This window comes from Hemibagrus wyckioides, linkage group LG09, assembly GCF_019097595.1.
Source record: "Hemibagrus wyckioides isolate EC202008001 linkage group LG09, SWU_Hwy_1.0, whole genome shotgun sequence".
Taxonomy (NCBI): Eukaryota; Metazoa; Chordata; class Actinopteri; order Siluriformes; family Bagridae; genus Hemibagrus; species Hemibagrus wyckioides.
Genome location: NC_080718.1, coordinates 25,593,448 through 25,618,814, shown reverse-complemented (window position 1 = coordinate 25,618,814; position 25,367 = coordinate 25,593,448). Strand labels below are relative to the sequence as shown.

General features: G+C 41.3%; 1 protein-coding gene across 1 annotated transcript; it reads left to right on the top strand.

Moving 5' to 3' along the window:
- Window positions 1–1,011: 1,011 nt before the first annotated feature.
- On the top strand, window positions 1,012–25,367 carry pygb (phosphorylase, glycogen; brain). Its single transcript, XM_058399486.1, has 20 exons — window positions 1,012–1,403; window positions 7,219–7,320; window positions 7,980–8,058; window positions 8,393–8,496; window positions 8,689–8,820; window positions 10,682–10,793; window positions 15,102–15,184; window positions 16,183–16,326; window positions 16,712–16,804; window positions 16,957–17,103; window positions 18,483–18,646; window positions 18,748–18,862; window positions 21,062–21,163; window positions 21,257–21,404; window positions 21,922–21,980; window positions 22,178–22,319; window positions 23,388–23,595; window positions 24,126–24,260; window positions 24,461–24,527; window positions 24,926–25,367. Exons 1-20 carry the CDS (start codon window positions 1,161–1,163, stop codon window positions 25,076–25,078), a joined length of 2,532 nt encoding a protein of 843 aa, XP_058255469.1. The 5' UTR covers window positions 1,012–1,160; the 3' UTR covers window positions 25,079–25,367.

The window sequence follows — 25,367 nt, the reverse complement described above, 5'->3', positions numbered from 1 at the left end:
GTTAGTATCTGATTAAAATGAACTTATTAAGACAGTGAGCTCATTACCGAGAATATTCCCTCAGTTCTCTCAGTGCAGCCTGATCTCCATAATCCAAGCACATCTTCACAATTTGCTTGTGGTTTGAAGTTCCTGGTGTTTACATGGCATTACTCTTTTACCCCAAATGTAATCCATCAGCCAAGACATGGGGTATGTTTGCTTTTAGTTTTTCCACTGGAGTGACAAGGCTAATGTTGCTAACATGGCAAAGAAGGGATGCTAAAAAACTACCAGGAAAAACATTGTGCAAAAAGCATATTTAATTCTCAGAAATCATGGTTTATAAATATATATATGCCTTATATATATTATTTATATATTTTATTATATATTTTATATATAAATATATATTATTTGTATATTTTATATAATATATATATATATATATATATATATATATATATATATATATATATATATATATATATATATATTAATTAAGGCAAAATCATGAATAATTGTTGGCCATTGTGTTGCAATTAGATTTTTTGCACTTTATTTATTTATTATTTATTTATTAATTATTTTTATTTATTTTATTTTTTTCACAAGACATAAATGAGGCTAAACCATGATTTCTGAGAATTAAATATGCTTTTTGCACAATGTTTTTCCTATAATATAATATAATAATATTTAATTTTCAAATTAAATCTGTGTACATATTGTTTTATTATTTTTTCCTTTGTTTACAGCTTATTTTTTTTAATAATTCAGAAAGCATTCAAAATGAAAAGTTATATGTTAATAAAATATGTTATTATTATTATTATTATTATTATGTTGGTGGTGGTGTTTTTTCTCGCCATTAATTTCCGTATTTTGTCTAATGGAGTGTGATTGACGTGTCGATCAGCCTATCAGAAAACAGCTCGCCTATCAAATCAGAGCGCCGCCCAGGCGCTAAGCACCTCCCATCCCTCGCCCCTAGTTGACATTAGGGGCGTGTCTCGTCTCTGCAGACCAGAGTGGAAGTTTACTCTCAGCTGGATTTCTTCTGCCTCGGTTTCCTTCCATCTCCCCGGTGTCTCTGCTCTGCTCTGCTCTGCTCTGCTCTCCTCTCCTCTCCTCTCCTCTCCTCTGCTCTGCTCTCCTCTCCTCTCCTCTCCTCTCCCGACATGGCGAAGCCGTTAAGCGACCACGAGAAGCGCAAGCAGATCAGCGTGCGCGGTATCGCCGGGCTCGGAGACGTGGCCGAGATCATGAAGAGCTTCAACCGGCACCTGCACTTCACGCTGGTGAAGGACCGGAACGTGGCCACGCCGCGGGATTACTACTTCGCCCTGGCGCACACGGTGCGGGATCACCTGGTGGGCCGCTGGATCCGCACACAGCAGCACTACTACGAGAAAGACCCGAAGGTGCGACAAAGTTTTCTCTTTCCTCCATTGCAGGCATGCAGGAAGTCCAAACTTCTTTCCTCAGTGCACCTTATGAAGTGCACATTAATGCGCAACCAGCCATTTGATCCCTCTATGGACATGTCTGTTACTGACAACGTGTCTAAAATATATACAAAATATCTCAAAATGCTCATATATATGAGCAGATGTTTAAAAGTTTACCTTAGGCACCGTATTCGTGCACTAATTAAGTCCTAGGTGTGTATTTTATCACTTTTCATCAAAAAGCACAGGGTTCTAATGATGAAGGATACTAACTTTTTGTTTGTTTAGGGTTTGTTTGTGGCTTTTGTTTTCTTTTTGAAGGCGTGTTAGCTTTCCAGCTTTCCAGCTTTTCTCTATGCGGGTTCCTAAGAAGTTTGCACATTAGTGTACACTGATCAGGCATAACTTTATGACCACCTACCTAATATTGTGTTGGTCCCCCTTTTCCTGATAAAACAGCCCTGACCCGTCCTGCACTGTGTATTCCGACACCTTTCTATCAGAACCAGCATTAACTTCTTCAGCAATCTGAGCAACAGTAGCTCATCTGTTGGATCGGATCACACGGGCCAGCGTGCATCACTGAGCCTTGACCGCCCATGACCCTGTCTCTGGTTCACCACTGTTCCTTCCTTGAAGCACTATTGATAGATACTGACCACTGCAATCTGGGAACACCCCACAAGAGCTGCAGTTTTGGAGATGCTCTGATCCAGTGGTCTAGCCATCAAAATTTGGCCCTTCGTCAAACTCACTCAAATCCTTACGCTTGTCCATTTGTCCTGCTTCTAACACATCAACTTTGAGGACAAAATGTTCACTTGCTGCTTAATATATCCCACCCACTAACAGCTGCCAGGATGAGGAGATAATCAGTCTTATTTAGTTCACCTCTCAGTGGTCATAATGTTATGGCTGATCAGTGTATATTCTCATGATTAAACAGTACTAAGCTGTACTCCGTACTGGTCCTTGTTGTTGGGATGGTTCCCTCAATAGTGGTACACCTTCACCTAGATATAGTAGACCTTTGAAAGGTGCATGATATAGGCTCATTATGTTTTAATGTAAAGCATTTTTCTGTTAATTTGCTTCTATCTAAATAAAAGATTTTTTTCCGAGAGCGTATAGATAGACGTCTTGACTATAAGTGGTTCCCTACAGCGAGGTTGGGGAACTGTGTGTATGCTGGGGATGGACATGCCTACTGATTTTGCATTGAATATTACTCAACACGTATTTACATAGTCACACTGCACTTTAATTATGACTAGTGTACATTTATTTTATACACACACTACCACAAAATAGCAAACTCCACAACCTTTAACAGTTAATCTGTACAGAAATCTCACTTGGAGAGTAATATACATGTATGTATACATATTTAATTCTTTCTTATTTACGGTATTGCAAAAAAACACAGCAGCAGATTAAGCCAATATTGTGTTTGTAAAGTTGCCGAGAAAACCTTTTTGGAAAACCTATCTGGTCCAGAGGGCTTGTTTGTGTTTGTGTTGTAATTATTTCCCCAAATATAGTTGATACACATGCATTTTCTTTAAGAAAGTATCTGTGAGGAGGAAGAGTAGGAGGAGGAAGATGAGAAGGTGGAGGAGGAGGAAGAGTAGGAGGAGGAAGATGAGAAGGTGGAGGAGGAGAAAGAAGTAGGTGTAGGAGGAAGAGTAGGAGGAGGAAGAGGAGTAGATGGAGGAGGAGGAGGTGTAGGAAGAAGAGGAGGAGGAAATTAGTAGGTGTGGGAGGAGGAAGAGGAGTAGGTGTAGGAGGAGGAGTAGGATGAGGAAGAGGAGTAGATGTAGGACGAGGAAGAGGAGTACATGTAGGGGGAGTAGGTGTGGGAGAAAGAGCAGGAGGATGAAAAAGAGTAGATGTAGGAGTAGTAGGTGTGGGAGGAGTAGGAGTAGGTGTTGGAGGAAGGGGAGGAAGGAGTGGGAGGAGAAAAAGGAGTAGGTGTCGGAGGAAGAAGAGTATGTGTGGAAGAGGAAGAGGGGAAGTAGAGGAAGGAGGATGAGTCTGATGAGGAGGAGGAGTTGCTGTCCATCAGTGTTCTGAGTTACTGAACCATGACTTAGCACAATATCAATATGATATCCTCATCTGGTCCTGCTCCATCACTAACTGCATGTCTGCTATCACTGATGGAAAAAGGAAGCAGAGGAAAGGATCTTGCATAAATAAAAGATATTTCATCCTTTGCCACAACAACATAAAAGCTGATGTTTAAAAGAGGAAATGAACCGTTTCTAAATAGATTTACCATCAACATGGGCCAACGTTGTTGCACGAGCTTGCTCAGGATGTCAGTTACCAGTAACCGAAGTGAAAGCAGTGGCTGATATTAGGACACAGTGCTAACTGGTAATGTTTTGTTTAATATAGTAAAACCTTTTTATGACCTCACTGTACTCCAGTCTTTGTCAGAACCCATTAATTAATGTTTTTTATTTACAAGTAAAGGAAGTTGAGTCAGCTGGGAAAAAAACCCAGACCTGTTCATACTTGTAAATCAACACAGCAGAAATTTCAGCACCTTCACAACCTGCAAGTGTTTCCTCATCAAATGTCTCACCATGTTCTCATTAGATATGGATTCATTTTGACACACTGCCACTCCTAATGATTTCACCTTGATTTGTGCAGTCTGACTCCAGGACTGAGCCATCAGATATCCTCGGTCTCGCCTCAGCCGTACAGTGACTCAGCTCTGAAAGGCTAGCGCCACTCAGGCTGGACTGAAGCCAGACGGCTAAACTGCTCAGCCGAGCCAGGAAAGAATAAACACATGAACTGAGAAGACAACAATTTTTGCTTTGTGCTCAAAATTCCACTACACCCAGCGCTTAGCTCATGGTGACGGGACAAAAAAAGGAAAATAACAGCCGTGGTTGGTGTTTACAGCAAAAAAGTGGGCGGGGCAAGTAACAGGAAGATGTTTATGCAACGTCTGGTGAGAATGAGGGCTGGTTGTATAATTGTTGTGAAATATTTCAGAGCTGCTTTTTTTTGGTTCCAGATGTTTTGTTTTTTTGGCAAACACATAGAAAACAGCGCTGGTTATTTTGCTTGGAAATGTTTGTGAATAGCGGGTAGCAGTATTTTTCTAATGCACGTCATTTGTGGTCAAGATGGTTGATGGTTTTTGTGCATCATTTTGTGCATCTTCGTAAGCTAGCGGTGGAAAACATGGCAACCGTTAGTACGTCAAGATGCTAGAACACGGATTTGTTTGCTTTGTTTCGTGTCTACCTTTAATAAAGCTAGCAAGCCAAATCATTGTAGCTAACACAGTGTAGTAATGAATGGCAAGATTGTTGGCTAGTTTAAGACAGAAGGGCCAAATCGTGATGGCTAGACCACTGGATCAGAGCATCTCCAAAACTGCAGCTCTTGTGGGGTGTTCCCGGTCTGCAGTGGTCAGTATCTATCAAAAACGGTCCAAGGAAGGAACAGTGGTGAACTGGTGACAGGGTCAAGGCTCATTGATGCACGTGGGGAGCGAAGGCTGGCCCGTGTGATCCGATCCAACAGACGAGCTACTGTTGCTCAAACTGCTGAAGAAGTTAATGCTGGTTCTGATAGAAAGGCGTCAGAATACACAGTTTGTTGCGTATGGGGCTGCATAGCCGTTCCACAAAGCAAAAATGGTTCAGGAGCCATTTTTGATGAGCACAACGAGTTTGAGGGGTTGACTCAGTGTAATCGAGCATCTGTGGGATGTGTTGGACGAACAGGTCCGATCCATGGAGGCCCCACCTCGCAACTTACAGGACTTAAAGGATCTGCTGCTAACATCTTGGTGACAGATACCACCGCAACACCTTCAGGGATCTAGTGGAGTCCATGCCTCAACGGGTCAGGACTGTTTTGGCAGCAAAAGGGGGACCAGCACAATATTAGGCAGGTGGTCATAATGTTATGTCTGATCAGTGTATATTTACTCCGTCACACTCCTGCTGCTTTAGTATTTACATATCAGTCATATGCAAATACATGCTTCTGTTTTTTTTTCCCCTCTGAGCTACTTTACCACGCTGATCTAGGGTCAGTTCTTGCTTTGGAATTCTTCTGAAAGGAGCAGTGTACACTGACCCCAGAGCAGTGTTTGTTTTTGATTAATGCTCTGGATTCTAGAGAAGTTCTGACATGTGTCCAGACTTTGTAGTGCAGCAGAAAGAGCTTGATGTTGGTTCTTCTGATATCAGCGGTGTGCTGTGGGGTGGGATGGGATGGGATGGGCAGGAAAGCATGCAGCGTTACCCTATAGGATCATGTGAAACCACTGGCCCTCGGGTGGGTTATAGTGTATCCTGAACCCCCCCCCTTAGGGCTATTTATAGAGCGGTGTGACATGCAGCGGTTGCTTCCAGATTCTTGGAAATGGACGTTTCTCACCGTTGCTATGGATAATTCGGTCTTTGTCCGAAACCCAGAAGGAAAATATGTTCAACAACTCGATAATTTGCATTTAGGTCTCCTGATGGTGTGTTAAATGTTTGATCAGTCTCGTGGTGTGTGTTGGTTTTCTTTTTTTCGAGAAAACTGATTGAATTATATTAGGCTCATTTTCACGCCCCTTTTCGAAGGAATTTAACCTGGAAGTCAAAGTGCAGAGTCACTGTGAGGCCTGGGTCATGTGCAGGAACGAGCAGCTCAAGAGAACTATGTCGAGGAAGTCAGAAAGTAAACTGTTTCCTGGACCACAGCCAGGGTGCAGAGCTTTGTTCATGAGTGGTTTCTCATAGTAGCTGAACAGAAATGCTTTGTGCTCTGATGGATTTGGCAATAAAAAATAAACATTATGCTGTTGAATTCTCACTTATGATTGGTTTAGAAGCTGGAGATGGCGTTTTCAGCTGCAGCTCAAATCATGTTTTTCTATTAATAGATAGATACTTTATTGATCCCATGAGGGAAATTCTTGTTACAGCAGCTTAGATCGTTTCATGAACGTTGCATGTGGGTCTGTTTTTGTAGAGACTTTACATCTTCACGCCCCTAAACATGACTCTGAACAAAACGGACTGTGATTGGCTGCTTTAGATGTCAGACACCCTCTTGGGTGGTCCTTAGCCAATAAAAGCTGCTATGGAGTCCAGATCTTCTGAAGTTCTAGATGTGTATGTCTAAACACAAATGTTAGATTGTAGAAAATTTGAGCAAATCTGCTTTCAGAGTCTGTAATTCTAATTTTTTTTTTTTTAATCATGAACAATATATGAACGTATCTTCAATATTTTCAGAAAGTGTATGCTGAATTTATTGAATTATGATATCAGTATTATAGGATCGTATCTTCCGTTTTTCCCAGCCTTAACGTGTATGCTGGATGCTCCACGGAAACTGATTTTAAAAAGCGTTTAATTAAAAACCATTAGAAGATGTTTAGCAGTGTTTATGGAAGGAGTCTCCAGTGTCAGCTATTAGGAACGGTCAAAGGTAATCGAGGGAAAGTCTTCATTTCGGCAAAGTCGCGGTTTCTCGCGTAACAGGACAAGCTGTGAGGTGGATTTTTTTTTTTTTTTGTGAAAGAGGAATAAAAAGAAAGAAAGAGGCTGCTATTTCAGTTACAGCTGCTGTAGTGTAAGTGCTAACAGGAGCTAACGAACACTGGCGGCTGTAGATGTGAAGTGTGTGTGTGTGTGTGTGCATGAATTCTCCGCTAAGGATTTGTTGCTGTTTCAGGTTACACTTTTCTATTACTTGAACCACACACACACACACACACACACGGTTTAATGCTTCTGTTATCTCTGTCTCTCTCACTCAGAGGATCCACTACCTCTCTCTGGAGTTCTACATGGGCAGAACCCTTCAGAACACGATGATAAACCTCGGACTTCAGAACGCCTGTGATGAAGCCATTTACCAGGTGAATCCGTCACACACACGTCAAATGCACGTGGGCGATTGGTGTAACAGCCTGCCAGATGAAAATTAGGAAAAATTCTGACTTGTACATTGTTGTTTGATGTACTGGACACTGCCCTTATGTTTTGAGCAGCAGCTTGTGGGCGGAGCTTTTGGTGAAGCAGGTGGACACTAATAACGAGCTCCTCACACTTGACTTGTGTTACAAGTTACTATCTGTTGAATTTTTGTAAACAGTTAAAAGTCGACAGCCTTCAGCCTAGCGGCTCTTTTCGTGCGGTTTTAGACGTACCATAGTTTAAACATTCACGTTTATGGCATTTGGGACATGTCCTTATCAGGTAACTTCTTCCTGATTGGAACGCCTGCTTTTACCTGTGTAGGCAAGATGGCTGCCGTGTGTCCTGCTTTCATCTGGAATGTCAGCTGTAGACTTCTAATAAATGAAGGGTGTGTGTGTGAGAGAGAGGGTGTGTGTGTGTGTGTGTGAGTGAGAGAGAGAGAGAGTGCTTGTGTGTGTGTGTGTGTGTGTGTGTGTGAGGATGTGTGTGTGAGAGAGTGCTTGTGTGTGTGATGTACTGTGAACAGTAGAGAGAGGATTTCTGCACTGTTATTTACAGTAGTGTGTGTGTATGTGCTGGTGGTGTTGGTGTGTTTCAGCTTGGACTGGATCTGGAAGAGCTGGAGGAGATCGAGGAAGACGCTGGACTGGGGAATGGTGGACTGGGCCGGCTTGCAGGTATCGGATCACTCTTTCTTTCTTCCTCGCTTCCCCACACACACACACACACACACACACACACACAGATCATTTTCTGTTTTGAAATGAGTTCTGTAATTTCCCTTTCTGCAAGAGTGAGCTTTATAATGCAATTGTCTCTCTCTCTGTTTTCTGTCTTTCTCTCTCTTTTTTTTTTTCCTGTCTCTGTTTTTCATTTCTGTCTATCTGAATCTTCTTCTCTCTGTGTATTTCTCTGTATTTCTCGCTCTCTCTGTCTGTGTCTTTTTCCATCTTTCTTTCCATCTCTCTCTCTCTCTCTCTCTCTCTCTCTCTCTCTCTCTCTCTCTCGCAGCCTGTTTTCTGGACTCCTTGGCGACTCTCGGTCTGGCAGCGTATGGTTACGGCATTCGCTACGAGTTTGGAATCTTCAACCAGAAAATCTCTAGCGGTTGGCAGGTATGACAGAAGCACTTTCCTCACCACTAATCCTCGATTTGCTAAAAAGCTGTAGCGTGTGACCACACCATATTTTACCCATGAGTAACATTCGCTTGGAAACTGGGCAGCGACTAGCTAATTCTCCAAGTCTGCTTGTCCTCTCGAGCCAGCGACTTTCCTGTGACTTCCTGTGCTCTGTTTACTTCTCAGGTGGAGGAAGCTGATGATTGGCTGCGCTATGGTAACCCCTGGGAGAAAGCCCGCCCAGAGTACATGCTCCCGGTGCATTTCTACGGCCGGGTGGAGCATACAGGGGAGGGGCCTAAGTGGGTGGACACTCAGGTGAGCGAATTTTCATCTTGTACTTTGCTTTAGATTTTTTAATTTTTTTGTCGATTGATGTCCGGGTTCACTCGGAGAGGAAGCCTGAGCCAAGCTGCTGAAATCAGCGATCTCTACTGAAATCAGGAAAACTTTTTGCCAAAGAATCACACAGAGACCGTGACTGAATAGCAAAACTCTTCAGAATTCGAAAGATAAACAGAGAGTATTTATACAGAAAAAAAGGTGTCATATTCAGTGCTATCTATTTAAACAAACAGATGTCCGCCAAAACAGACATGGTGGATCACGGTCATAAACAAATAGAATCAGACATTCAGCCCAGAGCAGAGAGCGTGCCAAGATGTATTCCGAATAGATCACACACACACACACACACACACACACACACACACACACAAAACAGGCTTCAGCATTCCAGAGGCCCTAAGGACGACAAAGCGGCCGCTGAAGATAAATGAGTGAATTAATAAATTGCATAGCATCAGAAAAACCCCTCAGTTCCCTCAAGTGATTCCCCAAAGGGAAAATAGGAAATGGTGAGGGGAAGTCACTAAGGGAACATCAAAAACAGTAAGCTGTGTCCGATTATCCCTAGTGCACTGCTGACCAGAACAGTAGGTGAAGAGGAAGTGAATATAGTGCTGTAGCTACTGTCACAGTACAGTATTAGACACAGCTATAGAGTCTGTGTACACTACCTCAATTTCACTTAAAATTTACTTCAGATAGAGGAAACCTATTATTTGAAATGTTTCACGATTTCGGGATATTCATAATCACACTCTGGCGTTTATAATCATTTATAATCACACTTTATAATGATTTATAATCACAATCTCTGGTGTTTATAATCATTTATAATCACACTCTCTGGTGTTTGTACTTATTTATAATCACACTCTCGTGGGTTTATAATCATTTATAATCACACTCTCCAGTCTTTATAATCATTTATAATCACACTCTCGTGGGTTTATAATCATTTATAATCACACTCTCCAGTCTTTATAATCATTTATAATCACACTCTCGTGGGTTTATAATCATTTTATAATCACACTCTCGTGGGTTTATAATCATTTATAATCACACTCTCCAGTCTTTATAATCATTTATAATCACACTCTCGTGGGTTTATAATCATTTATAATCACACTCTCCAGTCTTTATAATCATTTATAATCACACTCTCGTGGGTTTATAATCATTTATAATCACACTCTCCAGTCTTTATAATCATTTATAATCACACTCTCGTGGGTTTATAATCATTTATAATCACACTCTCGTGGGTTTATAATCATTTATAATCACACTCTCGTGGGTTTATAATCATTTATAATCACACTCTCGTGGGTTTATAATCATTTATAATCACACTCTCATGGGTTTATAATCATTTATAATCACACTCTCCAGTCTTTATAATCATTTATAATCACACTCTCGTGGGTTTATAATCATTTATAATCACACTCTCCAGTCTTTATAATCATTTATAATCACACTCTCCAGTCTTTATAATCATTTATAATCACACACTGGTGTTTATAATCATTTATAATCACACTCTTACCCAGATGAGGATGAGGTTCTCTTTTGAGTCTGGTTCGTTGTGAGGTTTCTTCCTCTTACCACCTAAGAGTTTTTCCTTGCCACAGTGACCTGAGGCTTGTTCATTAGGGACGATTTTGTCTAACATTAATCTTGGACTTTTGTTTCTTATGTTCTGTAAAGCTGCTTTGAGACAATGTCCATTTTTAAAAGTGCTATACAAATAAAATTGTATCTTGTTGGTCCATCTTGATGAAAGTTCTTGTATCTTGTTTGTGGCTTTAATCCCCGGCTCGTGTTGCAGGTGATCCTTGCGATGCCGTACGACACGCCCGTCCCCGGCTACAAGAACAACACTGTTAACACCATGAGACTTTGGTCTGCTAAAGCACCTAATGACTTCAACCTGCAAGAATGTACGGTAACACACACACACACACACATTCATTCACATAGTCAGTCATACAAGCACATTTATTTTTAATTAAACTGCTAATAATTGCTAAGCTTAATTTTTATCATTTTTAATAGACTTTAGTCTGGAAATGGCTGAATGTCTAAATCAATTAAAACGAACATTTGGTTAAATATATAGGTGGCATTATTATACTTAGCATTTTAAAAAACACTGGATTAATATAACTATGAATCAGTCTTATTTTGTTGATTTGACAGAATAAAGTTTTTTTTGTTTGTTCATAAACAAGAGATTCCTAGACATGATTTCAGTATGAATTAAAATAATTTTCATAATTGTTTTATGCTTAAATAAAACCTAAAGTTATCACATAGAAGTCATGTTTATGTCCTGTAATATGAAAAGCATAAACATTTAAAATCATTTTTATTTATTTTGAAGACATTAAAAGAAGAGGAAATACATGACATTGAATAATTAAATAAGTTGATACAAATAAAATTAAGTTAAAAAACTTATTTAACTAACTTGAATTTTTTTTTGAAGAAATAAAATGTGAAATGATGGTCAGTAAAAAAAAAAAAAAAAAGGCAAAATTTGTCCAGATTAACAAAAAGTCAGAGCTGTTCTGATGTATTTATTTTATTTTATTTTCCACATGTTCTGTCCTGCTCTTTCATCATCATTTATTACAGATAAATAAAATATGTCATTCACCCCTTTTTTCATTAACACGTGAACACGTTCCTGCTGCTTCTTGTTATGGTTATTTATCGTATTCAGCTTTTTCCTCTCCTGCTGCTAGGATCCGAGCTCGGACTGGACATCCATAATAAACATTCTAGGTTAAAGTTTAGCGCCAAAACCGTTTTGAAGATGCAGCAGATGAAATGTGTTAATGTGGTCGCAGTTTAGACCGGAAGAAAGGTGATGTTTCTCAGTTTACACTGAGAGACTGAGATCTCTGTAGAATACTAACTGCTACTCTAAAGTCATAGGAGGATCTGGCAACCGGCCATTGGTGTAACTCATTGAACCATCCATCCAGGATTGTGTTTTTGTGAAATGCTTGGTTTATTTTTGTGGAAAAGTGGTTAAATTGGAGAAATCACAAGCACGGGATTCTTCTTTTAGTCTCCTCCAAGTGATGACCCGTATATAATGACTTTTATGAGAGCTGTACTCATGTTCAACACGCATGAGTTGAAGGGGGGTTTGGCTGAACGTGTGTTTTGATGACGTGACCTGACATGTCTCGGCTCAAATCTGTGGAAAATCCGTGAGCCGTCTCCCGGAAATCTGGGAGAGACTGATTAGTGTAACCCATTAGTTTAACCAGTGCATGATGGTAGGTCAGTGATTGGAAGATCGTGAGTTTAAACTCCAGCATATCTAAAAGCTGCCACTACTGGACCCTTGAACAAAGACCTCAACTTCTCAATTGTTTAAATGTAAGTCGTAACATGTAAATGTAATATAACGCGTTGAAAAAGCTGACTTAAAGTATGAATGCTGTCATGAACAGTGCTGTTTGCCTATTTGATTAAGCAGAGACAAAAGAGAACCAGCCATACATAGTAAACATCAGGATCGACCAGAGTGAGCCGAAGTAGTGAACAATCCCCCAAATTTCTAATGTTTGTTTGCGCAAAGAATGTTGCGGAGGATTTCAACACCAAACAAGGTAACGAAATAAAAATCGCTGCTACAAATACAGGCCTGTAATTTTTCCCTGTAATCATGAGTTCATATTATAGACTATAAAGCTGAGGATTAACTCCAGACTTAACAAGAGAGCTTTCTGTTTAATGTGAAGAGTTCTTTTTATTTGTTAAAGTTAACCTAAATTATTGTGAAAGATTTATATTTTTTCGTCTTAAATCAACTGTTCCGTTCCTCTCGAACCAGCACTTCGTATTAAAGGAAGTCTGTGGGCTGTGCAGATGTTCTTATCTGTAGTTACGGGTAATGATTCTTGATAAGAATTTTGATGTTTCTCTGTATCCCCAGTGCTTAAATCTCTGTGTATGAAGATTTGGGTTGAGGCGCATCCTGTGACCTCAAACGCACATTCAGCCAATGGTCTCTTTCAGTCAAGACTGTGTGCAGCTCTCATTGGAGTTTAAAAGATGAATCCTGTGCTCGCAATTTTGCCAATGTATGCAGTTTTGCACACAAAAGAAAACCCAAAACTCCACCTGTTGCATCACAAATTTTAAAGGTTTTGGCAAAATCAAGCGCTATTTGGATGCAACAATCATAATAATAAAAAAAAAAAAAAAAAAAAAACTCCACAAAACCCTGAGTGGACTGGTGAAAGATACAATAAAATCTATCAGTATATGTTAAAATTGGGTGGTTGTGTAATTAGATGCACCCATGCTCTAGATCTAACCTGGGAGCTGAGAGTTGCCAGTGTGTGTGTGAGGGTTGGGGTTTCCTCTGGGTTCTCTAGTTTCCTCTCATCGCCCAAAACCTGCAGGTAGAAAGATTGGATCTCTGTTAGAGGGTGTGGGTGGAGGTGTGTGAGCGGGATTAGGAGGGGGTGAGAGTGGGTGGGGATTAATGAGTGGGTGGGGGTGAGAGAGTGTGTGTGGGGATGGGTGAGTGAGAGGGTGTGGGTGAGTGAGAATAGGTGGGGGTGAGTGAGTGAAAGTGGGTGGGGGTGAGTGAATGAGAATGGGTGGGGGTGAGTGAGTGAGAGTGGGTGGATATGGGTCATTGTGGGTGAATGTGGGTGTCACTGAGTGTGGGACACTGAGTGAATATGGGTGTGGGTCTGTTTTGGTATGGGTGCGTCACTGTGAGTGAGTATGGGTCACTGTGGGTGTAAGTGAGGGTGTGGGTGAGTGTGGATATGGGTCACTGTGGGTGAGTCAGTGTGGGTATGAGATGGGTGAGTGTGGGTCACTGTGATTGTGGGTATGAGTGGGTGAGTGTGGGTGAGGGGGGGGTTATTGTGTGAGTGTGGGTATGAGATGGGTGAGTGTGGGTCACTGTGATTGTGGGTATGAGTGGGTGAGTGTGGGTGAGGGGGGGGTTATTGTGTGAGTGTGGGTATGAGATGGGTGAGTGTGGGTCACTGTGATTGTGGGTATGAGTGGGTGAGTGTGGGTGAGGGGGGGGGGTTATTGTGTGAGTGTGGGTATGAGATGGGTGAGTGTGGGTCACTGTGAGTGTCGGTATGAGATGGGTGAGTGTGGGTCACTGTGAGTGTCGGTATGAGATGGGTGAGTGTGGGTCACTGTGAGTGTCGGTATGAGATGGGTGAGTGTGGGTCACGGTGAGTGTCGGTATGAGATGGGTGAGTGTGGGTCACGGTGAGTGTGGGTATGAGATGGGTGAGTGTGGGTCACGGTGAGTGTCGGTATGAGATGGGTGAGTGTGGGTCACGGTGAGTGTGGGTATGAGATGGGTGAGTGTGGGTCACGGTGAGTGTCGGTATGAGATGGGTGAGTGTGGGTCACGGTGAGTGTCGGTATGAGATGGGCGAGTGTGGGTCACGGTGAGTGTGGGTATGAGATGGGCGAGTGTGGGTCACGGTGAGTGTCGGTATGAGATGGGCGAGTGTGGGTCACGGTGAGCGTCGGTATGAGATGGGCGAGTGTGGGTCACGGTGAGCGTCGGTATGAGATGGGCGAGTGTGGGTCACGGTGAGCGTCGGTATGAGATGGGCGAGTGTGGGTCACGGTGAGCGTCGGTATGAGATGGGCGAGTGTGGGTCACGGTGAGCGTGGCTACGAGATGGGCGAGTGTGGGTCACGGTGAGCGTGGCTACGAGATGGGCGAGTGTGGGTCACGGTGAGTGTGGGTGAGTGTATACAGTATATAAAGTCTCATCTGAGTTCTCTGGTCATTCACCCAGTGTTCCCAGGATCAGCTCTGTGTCCATCCTCAGGATAGAGCACCTGCTGAAGATGAATGAATGAATGAATGATGTGAATTATAATAATAAGATAAATATTGCATTTTTTAAATGGTGCAGCTCTTCTGTTGGCACTTTGCTAGCATAATCTCAGTCAAACTAAACACCATGATGCATAAAAGTGTAAATGAAGTGAAAGTGAAAGTGAAAATGTATTGAAATCCGGTGACTTCAAACTGCAAACTAGTGCAGAAAGACCGGATCAGAAAATAAGAAGCTGCATGCTAACTAGTGATTAAAGGTCATGGTTTATAGAGCTGGTTATTATTGCTGCAGCTGATAACTAATCACAGAACACACTTCCCTGTTGCTGCTTATAAGAATCGTCTAAATCTCGTGTAATGTGTGGTTTTTTTTTTTTTATCACTTAATTTGCTGTAGTTAACGTTGGAGACTACATCCAGGCTGTGTTGGACCGGAACCTGGCGGAGAACATCTCCCGAGTTCTTTATCCCAATGACAATGTAAGTTCTCCGGAGAGAATACGCACTGTGGGGGAGAGTGAGCGAGTCCAATATCAAAGTCAAAAACAACTAAGAACCAAGGAAAACGTGCGTGAGCAGGAGGGGGTGTGCGTGAGCAGGAGGGGGTGTGCGTGAGCAGGAGGGGGTGTGCGTGAGCAGGAGGGGGTGTGCGTGAGCAGGAGGGGGTGTGCGTGAGCAGGGGGGGGTGTGCGTGAGCAGGGGGGGGTGTGCGTGAGCAGGAGGGGGTGTGCGTGAGCATGCACGTGTGCAAGAGTGTTCGAGCGCGTGTGTGTGTGTGTGTGTGTGAGCATGAGTGTAGAAAGTTTGCATGTCCTCACTAGCAGGTTGTGTAGAAATGTCCTAATAAGGACATGAGGTTACAGTGTGGTAACTCGCTTTTAACCACAGTAGAGACTTCTGTTTATCTTCCACTCAGCATTACTCTGTTCACATTCATGCACTTTTCTTGTTTTAGTTTTGTTTTTTCTTGGGTTTTTTCTGTTTAGTGTTTGTGTTTATGCACTGTTTGTTATAAGAGTTAATATTTTTTCTTTTTTTCTTTATATCTGTTTTAAATATTTAATTTTGTGTTGTATTTTTTGTCTGTGCACCTGTGTCTGTCTGTCTGTCCTGTCTGTGTGCGCACCTGTCTGTGCGTCTGTCTGTCTGTGTACGTGCCTGCCTGTGTGTGCACCTGTCTGTCTGTGGACCTACCTGTCTGTGCACCCTTCTGTCTGTCTGTGTGCGCACCTGTCTGTCCTGTCTGCCTGTCTGTGTGTCTGTCTGTCTGTGTGTACGTGCCTGCCTGTGTGTGCACCTGTCTGTCTGTGTGTGCACCTGTCTGTCTGTCTGACTGCTTGTCTGGTTTTTTTTTTCTTTTTTCTTTTTTTGAGTGTTTAGGTTCATGGGCTTGTGGATAAATCCTTTTTAAAAGTAAGATGTTTCAGAAAGCACTAGCATATTATAGTACATTTTTTTAAAGTGTGTGTGTGTGTTAGTTTTTTGAGGGTAAGGAGCTCCGTCTTAAGCAGGAGTATTTTGTGGTGGCAGCCACTCTACAGGACATCATCCGACGCTTTAAATCCTCCAAGTTCGGCAGCAGAGACCAAGTGCGCACTTCCATGGAGAATTTTCCGGAAAAGGTAAAGCAATCTTTCCAAGCTGTATTTTTTTAATGTCTATAAAGACTTGGAATAATTTAACCATTTCATATACATCTTCGAGAAGTCTTAACTTGCACCATGGCTATGTGAAAGATCCTGGTATTTTCTTTACTTAATGCTTCTGTAAGGTCCGTCTCCAACCAGAACAACCTCACAGCTCTCCCCTCGACATATTGACTTAGAGCCACACCCACATCCTGTGGCCACGCCCACTCAGAGCTGCTTCTTGGGCTTAATGTCATGCTTACATTTGCATATTTGAGCTCAAAGCCATGCCTTTCATCATAGGATTTCGGGGTTTTTTTTACAATCAAATTAAACTTTTTATTTTTATTTTTTATCTATGTCTCTCTTTCTCTTTAAGGTAGCGATCCAGCTGAATGACACGCACCCTGCACTGGCCATTCCTGAGCTCATGAGGATCCTCCTGGATGTAGAGAAACTATCCTGGGATAAGGTGAAGTAGAGAGCAGAGTGCTTGGGAAATTTATTTGACGATTGAGCGAATCGTACGCTGGTATGAATAGCTGCTCTGACGTGTGTGTGTGTGTGTGTGTGTGTGTGTGTGTGTGTGTGTGTGTGTGTGTGTGTGTGTGTGTGTGTGTGTAGGCATGGGCTATCGCCACCAAGACATGTGCATACACGAACCATACGGTGCTCCCGGAAGCTCTGGAGCGCTGGCCTGTCTACATGTTTGAGAAACTTCTTCCAAGACACCTGCAGATCATCTATGAGATCAACCAGCGTCACCTGAATGTGAGGACACACACACACACACACACACTGCAGTGACACTCATTAGGTTAGAAATGTAATGTAGTGTTAAGAAAGAGGAAGTTTCTTCAGTTCCTGGAGAAAAATGTGAAATAAACTGTTTCTCAACAGACTGCGTTGTGACATTATTGTTTCATCCTCTCTCCATACCTCCATCTATTGGTCTGTCTCTTTTCATCAGTCTGTCTTTCTTGCCCAGTCTCTCTTTCCGTCCATCTCTTGGTTTGAATTTTCTGTCTGACTGCCTACTGAACTCGCTGTCCATCTGTCTGTCCATTTATACATCTGTCTTTTTTTTTTTTAATCTATTTGTCTGTTTATCTGCCTCTTTGCCTGTCTATCTGCCAGTCAAACCACCCTGTCTGCCTGTCTCTCTACCCATCCATATGTCTCCTTGTCTGTCTGTCTTTCTGTTCATCTGTCTGTCAATTCATCAGTCTGTATCTCAGCTGACTGTCTATCCATCAATCCCTCTTTTCCTGTGTCTCTTTCTGTCCATCCGTTCATCTTCCCATCCTGCTGTCTGTCCAACCATCTCTCTGTCTGACTGCCTGTATGTCTGCCAACCTCTCTTCCCATCTGTCTGTCCATCTACCTGTCTGTCCCCATCACAGCTTGTGTGTCTGTGTACCTCTACCTCTGTCCATCCATCATGCTATCTGTCCACCTGTTTTGTCCATCCATTTGTTTTTGTCTATTTGTTTGTCCTTATCTTTCAGCATATCTGGCCATAGACAGAAAAATAGATGAATTAATAGATGGACAAATAGACGGACAGATGGACAAATAGACATATTAATAGATGGAAAAATAGATGGACAAATAGATGAATTAAAAGATGGACAGATAGATAGATCTGTCTCCATGTCTGTCTGCCAGTCAAGCCACCTACTTGTTTCCCTATTATTCTGTATGTCAGTCCACTTCTACCTCTTTCTGTATGTCTGTCCATCACCTTATCTGTCTTTCGGTCTGTCTATTTGTCTGTCTCTCTTCCTTGTCTGTCCAACCTTCTCCCAGTCTGTCTGACTGTTACTACTTTAGTCTGCCCCTTCCCTCTGTCTGTTTGTCTCTGTCTGTGTGTCCATTCTTCGATCTGTTTGTCTGTCTGTCTGTCTGTTTCTTCCTTAGTGTGCCCCTACCTTAAATCTGACCGTCTGCCTGTCTCTGTCCATTCTTTTGTCTGTCTGTCTTCCTGTCCTCCTGTCCATTCTTCTGTCTGTTTGTCTGTCTGTCTCTGTATGTTGCTATTTTCCCTTCTAATGCTTTGTGAATCTCTCTGCCTACCTGTCTGCCCACCTGTCTGCCCATGTTGTGGAATGAATTCAGTGAAGTCACTGTGTTTAAAATGTCTTTGACAGAGAGTAGCATCACTCTATCCAGGGGACTCGGATCGTCTTCGCAGGATGTCTCTAATCGAAGAAGGTGATCCCAAGAGGATAAACATGGCTCACCTGTGTGTGGTCGGCTCACACGCCGTCAACGGAGTCGCTCGCATCCACTCAGACATCGTCAAAACCACAGTGTGAGTGTGCATGGTCAGCCATGTTCCTTCATCTTTACTCCGGTGCTGAAGTAGGAACATGGCTGAGGTGAAAAATTGCACATTTTCCTTTTTCTCTGCAGTTTTAAAGACTTCTGCGACATCGAGCCGGAGAAGTTTCAGAACAAGACGAACGGCATCACCCCTCGCCGCTGGCTCCTGCTCTGTAACCCCGGGCTGGCTGAGGTCATCGCTGAGGTAAAGCTCACACAGGGCTACGTGAACTGAGCTGAAGACTTTTATTTGCATTTAGGAATTAATTATATTAACAATTCTCTTCTAAAGCTTGAATTGACTCCTTTTACCTGCTTTTTAGATTTATGTCATCATGTGATCGCACTTAATGTCAGAACTTTAACCAGTGTAAAGCTGACCAGAGGTAATTATATTAAAATTGGTAATATTTATAGTCAGTGGCGGACCGTCAGGGCCAGCAAGGCCTTCTCTGCTGGCCTAAACAGCAGTGATCTGAATTACTGACTTGCATTCTAATAGTCTATTCTCTACATTTCATAGCTTTTCTCTCGGTTGCGCTGCTTCCAGTAGTGTATATTTATGATAAGAGTATTTATCCAATCATATTTCAGCTAGTGGCTGACATCATGTGTTCCCAGAGTGAAAACCTGCCTCAAGGCCTTCAGAATTAAAAGTGCAGGCGCCCATAGCTTAAAATAAGTGGCAATGAAATTGTTACCTTAACCAATCAGATTTCAAGTTGGCGTCACTGGGCCCATCTAGCAGGCATACGATTACGTCAGCAATTTCCCATCCTTTGATTGGATAATTGGAGTAGTCAGAGGCAGCGACCCGCCCTCGCCCTACAGTGTTTCTATATTCACTGCGTCTCTTTTCGGATGCTGCGTCCTCCGGAGATTGCAGTTTGCTGCATACGGCATCAAGAATCTCTTTTTGAGAAAAGTAACTGTAATAAAATAGACTGTTCCTTGTGAGGTGTGAAATACTGTAGACTAATTTCTTTTTTACTTTGTAATTTAACGGTTGATTAGTATCTATTGCCGTGGCATCCAGGGGCGGTCCTAGAATTTTCATTTAAGGGGGGCTCAGCCCCCAATGAGGGTATAATAGTAATAAATAAATAAAATAAAATAAAATAAAGGTTTGACTAACAGGGTAGGATGGTAAACTTATTGCAGCATTCCACTGTATTGCATAGATGTGTATAACATTTGAGTACAACAAGCCAGATACAAGTCTTCCTGATCTCACACACACACACACACACACACACACACTTGTCCTCTGATCCTCGCTCTGCAACGCCGCAGTCTGCGGATTGAAGAACGTGCTGAAACACGGGGAGGAGCCGAAATCTGCCGCCGTTTTCATATGAAATTTAAAGGGGACTGAGGAGATCAGGAATTTGTGTACAGTTTATGGAGAATCGCAGAATTTTAGGAGGGCTGAGTAGAAAATGGCCTAGCGACGCATCATAATGATGGTATAGAGGTGGGTTAATTCAGGAAGGACACCAGTGAAGGCCTAGGTGTGAAATGCACGGCCCGCCACTGTTTATAGTATCCTAAATGTTCTTAGCTTTCAAGATTTTAAAGATGTTGAGTTTTCACCTTAGAGCTTTGGGGGAGACATTTTAGGTGCTTTTCACACCGGGAACGTTTGCTGAGGTCCGAATCAGAGTGTGTGTGTGTTCTCTGAGCTTCCTGCATCTTTGGTCAGGTTTCAGAATCACTTCTTGGTATCGAACCCTGGTCCATGAGTATTCATCTTACACCATGCATATAGAACACACTGCAACACTTTGCTGTTATACACAGTAAGGCACACACACACACACGGGTTACTTTATTTCCTGAATAAGTGCGGACCCGAGTTCGAGTGGCATTCACGTTCACTGGAATCGCAGTTTCACTGCAAACGAACTGACACCACCTCCGACAGGTAGCTTCTGGTTTAACAGGTACCACACTGTGCTTCCTGGACCACATGACCACTTTCACATCACCAGTTGATCGTGTAAAACCAAACTGTGCTCTGTTTTAGACTAAACTGACAGAAATCCTTCTTTAGTTACTTTTTACTACTTTTTCCACTTTGTACTTTCTAAATTTTCTTTTCCCCGAATGTCTCAAAGCTAGCTCTGTTGTATTTTTTTTAAAAAGTATATTTTTATTATTTATTTTTATTCTTTATTTTTTATTAATTAAATAACTTTATTATTTTATATTTATTCATTTTTATATATTTTTATTTCTCCATCGGACTTTTGAACTTTTAAATAATCTACAATTCTGCTAAAGTCGCCAGCCAAAAAAAATATCCTTTTGTATCTTCCGGATTGTTGCTTTCTCCCTTTGTGACTTGTGTTTTTATGATGTGAAACAGTGTAAGATAAAACCGTTCTCGTGTGTCTGTGTGCAGAAAATCGGCGAGGATTTCCTGAAGGACCTGTACCAGCTGAAGAAGCTGCTGGACTTCATTGATAATGACGTGTTCATCCGAGACGTGGCTAAAGTCAAACAGGTCAGTGGATCTATATACAGTGTGTTTAACTAACGGGTGAGGAATGGGGGATGCATCTTGATCCTGTGTGTGTGTGTGTGTGTGTGTGTGTAGGAGAACAAGCAGAAGTTAGCGGCGTATCTGGAGAAGACGTACAAGGTTCAGATCAATTCAGAGTCCATCTTTGACATTCAGGTGAAGAGGATCCACGAGTACAAGCGGCAACTGCTCAACTGCCTGCACATCATCACCTACTATAACCGTAAACACACACACACACACACACACACACACACACACACCATGTAACTCTGTGTATATCCAGTAGGTGGAAGTGTTTAACAAGCTTCAACAGTGAGTGCATTAAAAAATTGTGTTCAATGTTTGAAGAATAATAAGTAGACATTCAGTAACATAAAATATTAAATTTTTATTTTTTTTATAAATATTTTAAATAAATATTTTTTTTTTAAGTTTTTTTACTTTCTGAAATTTAAAATGCCAGCTTCTACAGATTTCTTCAACTTCTCTGTCTGCTTTAAAAGGCATTTAAAATGTTATATTCCTCATGTTTTATACAGTAACATTAGCTGCTGAAAGTAGAAATTTCTCCAAACATGTCATAAAAATTCTTCAATAATAAATGTGTGTGTGTGTGTATATATATATATATATATATATATATATATATATATATATATATATATATATATATATATATATATATATATATATATATATATATATATATATAATATATAATATTCCATCTTTTACAGGTATCAGAAAAGACCCAAGCAAGAGGTTTGTACCCAGAACCATCATGATCGGAGGCAAGGTGAGTCCTCAGAGCTTTTGAAAGAAATTCAGCTTATATAATGAGCTAAACCTTAAACAGGACTGCTCATATTTCCTTAAAGCATCGAGGGGAAGTCGAAAAGTGTGTGACATTCAGTATCGGAAATCACAAGGTGATTAAATCAGAGCTGTTGTGGTTTTTAAACTCTCTCTTCCCCTCTGCTCTGCCCCCTGCAGGCAGCGCCTGGGTACCACATGGCTAAAATGATCATTAAGCTGATCACCTCGGTGGCTGATGTGGTCAATAACGACCCGGTGGTGGGAGACCGGCTGAAGGTGATCTTCCTGGAGAACTACAGAGTCTCTCTGGCTGAGAAAGGTGAGCTGTAGTCCTGTAGAAGATGCTTATTATACTGTAACATCACATCCTGAATTAAGTGTTTTATTTATTTAATGAGTTTTATTTATTTAATAATGCATCAATATTTAATTATCTATCTATCTATCTATCTATCTATCTATCTATCTATCTATCTATCTATCTATCTATCTATCTATCTTTAAACTTCTTCCTAGTCATGTTTAATGCAATGGAATATACATTACATATATAGTTATGTATCATTTATGTGATGGAAAGAGCTGGAAAGAGTCTTTGTCATCAACTTTTAAGACAATAAGCAAAAAACATGTCAACAAAATTACAGCTTTCATGCAAAAACTACTTCTCCTTTTTATTTATAATTCTATACTATACTGTTCAGTATAAACGTAGAACAGTCATGAAGTTGATATGTTGGTAGCAGGAAAAATGGGCAAAGCTTCTGAGTGACTGTGACAAGGGCAAGAGGTGTGTGTGTGTGAACCTCAACCGTGTCCTTCTGCTGTGTAACTGCTCCTCTCTTCTTTAAAACAACCAACAAAAAGCTGATTTAACAGATTAATTAACAGATCAATTAAACAGCTGTAGATGTTTTGGAGTGGAGGATCTGTGTTTTGAGTTTTTAAGCTCATGGCAGGAATACATACAAAAATATGTCTGATGTCTGTGGATATATCCACAGATATCATACATATTTCTCTCTAAATAATAAATGACGATGATAAATAAAATAGTGTGTGTTGGTATGTATATGTGTGTGTGTGTGTGTGTGTGTGTATATATATATATATATATATATATATATATATATATATATATCTATATATATATATATATATATATATATATATATATATATATATATATATATATATATTTTTTTTTTTTTTTTAAACCCAATTCCAGTTTCTATTAGTTACAGGATCAATCAAAACTAAATGTAATTGGATGTCTAAACCACCATTTTGTTTGGTGCTATCCTCTCAATATGACCCTGAATATTGCATTAACCTCATTTCTACATTAACATTCATCACTGAGAGCATGATTATGTTTGTGGTTCAGTGATCCCAGCAGCAGACCTGTCTGAGCAGATCTCCACCGCCGGCACGGAAGCTTCCGGAACAGGCAACATGAAGTTCATGCTGAACGGAGCCCTCACCATCGGCACCATGGATGGCGCTAACGTGGAGATGGCCGAGGAGGCAGGAGAGGAGAACCTCTTCATCTTCGGCATGAGGGTGGCAGACGTGGAGGCCCTGGACCGCAAAGGGTAAGAGGGGAGAGATAAAGGATCTAGTTTTAATCAGGAAGGAGTGTGAGAGTTTATAAGCATGTATACCTGCAAAGGGTGCAACGTTCAGATCGGTCATCTAATGTTGAACAAAAACTTCAGCATGACCCTCACCCTGTACCTGAGGCTGACTTTGGGTGTCCAGAAAATGTTTCTGTGTGTAGAATAAGCTTAAGTAAATAATAATGTCTGAATTTAAGTGTAAAATTTAAACTATATAAAAATAATAATAAATATTCTGAACAATGATTTGATACAAAAATATTTTAACTTAGAATTTTAGTTAATTTCAGGTGTGTATTAATACTTGGCTTTTGATTTTCTCTGTCTCTCTTTGTGTGTCTGTCTTGTCTGTCTGTCTCCCTCCCTTTTTCTGTCTTTCTGCATGTCTGTGTATGCATCTCCCTGTATCCCTGTCTCTCTCCCTTTCTGTGTCTATCTTTCCCTGTGAATGTGTGTGTGTATTTCTGTCTGTGTGTGTATGTGTGCCGGTCTGTCTGTGTATATAGCTATAGCGCTCATGAGTACTATAACCGCTTGCCGGAGCTCAGACAGGTGATAGATCAGATCAGCACAGGCTTCTTCAGCCCCAAAGAGCCAGAGCTGTTCAAGGACGTGGTCAACATGTTGATGAATCATGACAGGTACATCTCTCTGTGTGTGTGTGTGTGTGTGTGTGTGTGTGTGTGTGTGTGTTTCTTATTGCTGAAGCTCCTACATCAAAGGTTAAAGTAGAACTGCTCAGAAAGCTTCTGTAGATATCCTGAGGAGCCTTGTGTTGTATAAAAATGAGAAAAAATAAGAAAAATACATTGGTTTAATGCTTTTTTTTTTTTTGTCTCAGGTTCAAGGTGTTTGCAGATTATGAGGCTTATATTAGCTGTCAGGAGAAAGTCAACGATCTCTACAGGGTGAGTGAAGAAGAGCCACACCCACACACACACTCTCTCTCTCTCTCTCTCTCTCTCTCTCTCCACAGAAGTGTTTTAAGTCTGCTTTAATCTAGGTTTTGATTGGGTACTGACCTGAAAAATGGTCTGTGATTGGTCATTTCCTGTGAAAGGAGGCGGGTCTTAATCGTGTTGAAAAATGCAAACTACCTTCTACTCAAACTCAAATATAAAAATTAGATAAGCTTGGAAGCATCAGCAAGAACCCTTACAGTCTCTACATAGAACCTAACAATAGAGTGCCTCTATATGCTGGGTTCCAAGTAGAACCTCTTAAGGAACCCTTAAGAACCTACACTACATCCTGCATTTTTGAACAGTTACAAATAATCACCTCCTTCTCATCTTTCCCTATTCAGAATCCTAAAGAGTGGACCAAGAAGGTGATCAGAAACATCGCCTGCTCTGGAAAATTCTCCAGCGATCGCACCATCTCAGAGTATGCCCGTGAGATCTGGGGGGTGGAGCCTACAGATCTGAAGATCCCACCGCCCAATGAGCCTCGAGACTGAAATGGGGGCTTCATTCTTTAATGCTGCAATGTGATTGGTTCTGTTTGATGGTTAAGATTAACAGATTTGAGGATCTCCTTGTTTCCCATAGCTGATAGATTATCCAGTGTGTATCTGTGGCTACACTGATGTCCGCCTTCCTCCTCTTTAATACTGTCTGTGTGTAACATTTCAAAACCTTTTGTGCCTGGAAGCTAGAAAGGACATTAAACGCAAAATTAAGACAAAAGTTAAGACTAGAAATTTCTCTGACAGAAAACTGTCCTTTCTGGTGCCTAATTATGCAATT